At 29.2% G+C, this 5,356-nt stretch overlaps 1 protein-coding gene across 1 annotated transcript; it reads left to right on the top strand.

The window, feature by feature from the left end:
• The first annotated feature begins 1,767 nt into the window (after positions 1-1,767).
• Positions 1,768-4,737, top strand: LOC118644831. The gene has a single exon (XM_036284473.1). The coding sequence runs from the start codon at positions 2,055-2,057 to the stop codon at positions 3,078-3,080; it is 1,026 nt and encodes a 341-aa protein (XP_036140366.1). The 5' UTR covers positions 1,768-2,054; the 3' UTR covers positions 3,081-4,737.
• Positions 4,738-5,356: the final 619 nt, after the last annotated feature.

The raw sequence follows: 5,356 nt of genomic DNA, 5'->3' as shown, positions 1-5,356 counted from the left end.
AAGGGCCCGGGCACAAACTTTTGAATAATGTGGGTCACATTACTATATAAAATTGGCGCGAGGCACTACCGCGCCTCTTGACACTCGGGTGTAGATAGTGGGAGGGTACTCGGGTAATGTTTGCAAATGCAGCTTTAGAAATTTTATGCCCGTTTGGATGGTGTCTTCATTGTTAATGGATTGTTTATGGCTGTGGTTTGTCTTCAATGCTTCAAGTTATTGATACAAATTGTCATTTTAATTTGATTATCATTAAATCAAAGGTGAGAAGAAAACATTGAGAATAATATTTTAGTAAGTATCAAAAGAAATGTGTAATTATTTTCAAAGGAGACTCTCGGAATTTTACAAAATTAGCAAATAGGCATTAATAAGAGTGAAACACGGTTATGTTTATTCTTTATTTATATGAGTATCTTTATGTATTTATATAAGTACTGTGTTCTCAATCTCAAGTTTTGTTTGCTTCTATTTAAACATTGTCATAATTGAAATAAACTGGAAAAATATTAAAATTTTTATTTTTAAACAGAGCGTCTTTATTGACTTATCTCGGAAACGGCTTTAAATACGAAAAAATATTTTAGATGAAAGTTGTAGGTAGGATATTATGAGGAAAAAATGGATTTGACTTTGATGTGATTTTCAGTCAACGTTATTAAAGTCAAATTCACATATTTAAGCCTTGTCTCGAATCAAAGCACAATAATTGTCTTGTGTCTTAATGGCAATATTGAAGACGACAAAAAGAAACAAAAATATTGCCATTAAGACACAAGACACAAAACAGTTATTGTACGTTGCTTCAAGACATAAGGCTTAAACCATAAAATATGTCTTAAAAGTGTAAGTTAATCATTCTGCTAATGGTTAACTTACACTCTTAAGCTTATCATGTTTTAAAGTTGTTTCTAAGCTTTAGGCGTAGTTTACAATGAAGAATTAAGTTTTAAGCCGTAAAAAATTGATTAATTACAATTGAATATTTTTATAAAAATCGACTGTGATTGGTCAATTTCTTATGGCTTAAAGCTTAAGTTTGTAGACTACGCTTTAGGGCCTTAGTAGAATGACTGACTTATAATCTTAAGACATGTTTTATGGCTTAAGCCTTGTTTTGAAACAACGCACAATAATTATTTTGTGTCTTGTGTTTAATGGCAATATCGAAGACGACAAAAAGAAACAAAAATATTGCCATTAAGACACAAGACAGTTATTGTGTTTCAAGACATAAAGCTTATAAATCATAAAACATGTCTTAAGATTGTAAGTTAGCCATTCTGCTAAGGCCCTCAGAGGGTCAGACTTTTGAAATTCTATTAAGCCTTGTCTTCAATAATCACAATAACGTAGTGATAAGGTAGTAAAGTTGTTGTAATGACTTTACTATCTGCGACAGCCAATGAGTATAAAGGCTATTCTACAATTGCGTAAATGTAAATAGTTGTTGTAAATGTAAAAAACTGACTAATCACACAATGTTATTTATTTAGTGACAAATAATTATTTATTTAGTGAAGAATAATCAACTATGATTAGTTTTTTTTTTACTTTATGTTTACAGCTACATTTACGCAATTGTTGAATCGCCTTTAAACTTTTATGTTGCAATGACCTTACAACTTTACTACTACGGCCGCTATTGTAGACGAAGCTTTATATGTAATAATTGTATTATTCTTTTACGTGTTTTTTAGTCACATAAACACTTATTATTTACTAGTTCAGAGAAGAGAGGTAAGACTTTTTTCTTTTTTTTACTCTTTACTATCTACTACTTTACTTTTTTTTCTTTCTTTATTTTTTATATTTATACTTTATTTTTTTACATTATAAGAGGCTGCTGTGCGCTCATAAAAAACGGCTGCTGTGCGCTAATAAAAAAAGGCTGCTGTGCGCTTATAAAAAACGGCTGCTGTGCGCTAATAACAAAAGGCTGCTGTGCGCTTATAAAAAAAGGCTGCTGTGCGCTTATAAAAAAAGGCTGCTGTGCGCTTACATAAATACGGCTGTTGTGCGCTAATACAAAATTGTCTGTTTTTTACGTAAAAATGTCTGTAAAAACAAAACAAGTAATGCTTTCGTTACAAGAAGAAAATATTATTGTTCAAGGTGGATGGTTAGAAGATATGCACATGGAGCATTTTAATCATCTTTTAAAAAGTAATTCAAGTTATAAACCCGTTAGTACATTGCAAACTTACATTCCTGATACAATACCGTCTATATCAGAAAATGAAAAACATATACAGATTTTACATAGTTCTGATTTTAATTTTGATATTTATGAACCTAGTTCATTACATTTATCTAAGTTACATGAGCTATTGAATACAAATGGACATTGGGTGTGCAGTTACTATGATAGAAAAGACATATATATTTTCGATTCGTCTAATAAAAAGAAGTTGCACAAACGTCATGAACAAGTTTTGAGACGATTATTTCCATTTTATCCTTTTGATAAAAAGCCTATAATATTTCCTACTGTGCAACAACAACCAAACTGTAGCGATTGTGGTGTTTTTGCAATAGCTTTTGCTACTTCGTTATTATTTAACATTAAACCCGAAAAAGTAAGATACGATGTTAGTAAAATGCGCTCGCATTTATTAGATCTTTTTCAGTTTAATAAGATTGAGCACTTTCCACAAGATCTATTGTATGGTGTGCCTCAGACAGTGTTTCCATTAGCAATAATAAGAGCAAAAGAGGCTGAAGCATTTCGTTTACGTACAAAACGTCAAAGTAAAAAAATTCAGTCACAAGAATTAAATAAACAAAAAATTTGCACTTCTCAGCAAATTAAAAAAGAATTATCAAGCATATCAATATCAAAAAATATTAAGCAGTTTAATAAGTCTCAAAATGAGTTGTGTGTAGAAAATATCGATTGTAATAATAAAGATAAAAATAACGTAAAAATTTACGACATAAGCAAAGATATAGAAAATAATTTTCCTAATAATCATCTGCAAAATAAAAACAATTTTGGAGTTAAACATGTTAATAAAGAGAAATGTCAACGAGAAATGACGCTGTCGTTCAGAACAGAAAAGTATTATTGCTCAAAATGAATGGTTAAATGATTTACATATGGATCATTTTAATTATCTTTTAGAAAAGTATTCAGCTTATAAACCTGTTGGAACATGGCGAGTACAAACAATAGATAGAATGCAACCGGTATCGATCAATAAAAAGCATATACAGATATTACCTGTTACAAGATTGGGACTACATTGGACATGTTGTTATTATGATACAAAGAGTATATGCATTTATGATTCTTTAAATTCAGAAATGTTAAGTGATTGTCAAAAACAATTTTTGGACAAATTATTTCCAACGTATGATTTTATTAAGTATCCTGTAAAGTTTCCTTTTGTGCAACAACAACCAAATTCACACGATTGTGGTGTTTTTGCAATAGCATTTGCTGTTTCGCTATTTTTTAACATTAAACCCGAAAATGTAAGATACGACGTTAGCTTAATGCGTTCGCATTTAATACAAATGTTTGAATTCAATAAAATTGAGCACTTTCCTCTAGATTTATCCATTAACAGTAGTATTAATTTAAATCAATTTCAAGAAAATTATAATTCTCAGCAAAGTAAGGAAAAATTAAATAATAATTTTTTAATAAAAACGCAAAGTTCACCCAAAAAATGGGTACAATTAACAATAAATAATATTTATGTTGAAAAAGTTAATAAAGGGTTAAGAAATGAATTATATGTTGAAAATATTAATGAGATTAATAATGTTATTGATAATGATATATGTAGTGGTAACAAGCAAGAGAAAATCAACGTTCAAAATACAAATGCAGAAAATAACAATAAATATTCAGAATATAATGAAAATTCTGAATTAAGGCATATTAATGAAAATAAACAATATCAGCAAGAAAACAATAAATATAGTAACAATCAAATGCATTATGATGAAAAAATAGAAAGTTATCGTGTTAAAAAGCGGTTCCGATATAAACAGGATTTAGCGAGTAATCGTGCTAAAAAACGAAAACGATATCAACAGGATTTAGAGAGTAATCGTGCTAAAAAACGAAAACGATATCAACAGAATTTAGAAAATAATCGTACTAAAAAGCGACGTCAATATAAACAAAATTTAGAAAATAATCGCGCTAAACAGCTACAACGATACAAACGAGACTTACAAAATAATCGCGCTAAACAGCTACAACGATACAAACGAGACTTACAAAATAATCGCGCTAAACAGCTACAACGATACAAACGAGACTTACAAAATAATCGCGCTAAACAGCTACAACGATACAAACGAGACTTACAAAATAATCGCGTTAAACAGCTACAACGATACAAACGAGACTTACAAAATAATCGCGCTAAAAAAATAGAACGTTATAAACGAGACATACAAAATAATCGCGCTAAAAAATTAGAACGTTATAAACAAAATTTAGAAAATAATCGCGCTAAACAGGTACAACTATACAAACGAGACTTACAAAATAATCGCGCTAAAAAAATAGAACGTTATAAACGAGATTTAGAAAATAATCGTATTAAAAAACGATGTTATTACAAAAAGACTTTAGAAAAACAACATGCACAAAAACGAATACGTTATTTTATCAATTCTGAGCGTGAACGAGAAAGACAAAAAGAATTATATTTTGATCGTAAGTGGCTTTACAATAAGCGATTTTATCAAAAAAGAAAATCTGAATCTATACTTGCAGAAAAAAATTGCAATATTGCGAAAAATATTAATAAAAAATATGCAAAATTTCGATCTACAAATTTTTTAAAAATTCGTGGGTTTTTTGACACATTTGTTAAAAATATATTAGAAAAACAAAAAATTACAGATTGTAGTAAAGATTATATAAAAGAACGATTGAAAGCAGAACAAATTGTACGCTGGTGTTTCAATATTAGAGACAATTATATCCGTAATATTTGTAATAAGTTAACTCTGCTTAAAAATAAATCAGAAACATGTTTGACTGTTGCTGCAGAATATTCTACAATTGATGATAAATTAAATGCATTGTGTGGTGTATCTCGACATACAGCTTCGTCTGAGAATTATTTCACTGATTCCATATATCATAATATAACTTCATCCGAAGTCAATATAAGTGAACCTTTAATATTAAATACAAGAGGACAAATTGTTAATGTGTTACCTTTGATAAAAGCACGAGCAAAAAAATCGTGGTCGTGCAGTATTTTATATAAAGTTAAGAATTTGTTTTTAATTGATCGATATCAAAAATTCTTACAAGCTATAAATAAATGTACTTTGAGAAACGTACCGGAATTAATGCAAAAAATTTATGAATGCACCGTGACAA

This window comes from Monomorium pharaonis, chromosome 3, assembly GCF_013373865.1.
Source record: "Monomorium pharaonis isolate MP-MQ-018 chromosome 3, ASM1337386v2, whole genome shotgun sequence".
Classification (NCBI taxonomy): domain Eukaryota; kingdom Metazoa; phylum Arthropoda; class Insecta; order Hymenoptera; family Formicidae; genus Monomorium; species Monomorium pharaonis.
This window is presented reverse-complemented; position numbering and strand designations above follow the sequence as displayed.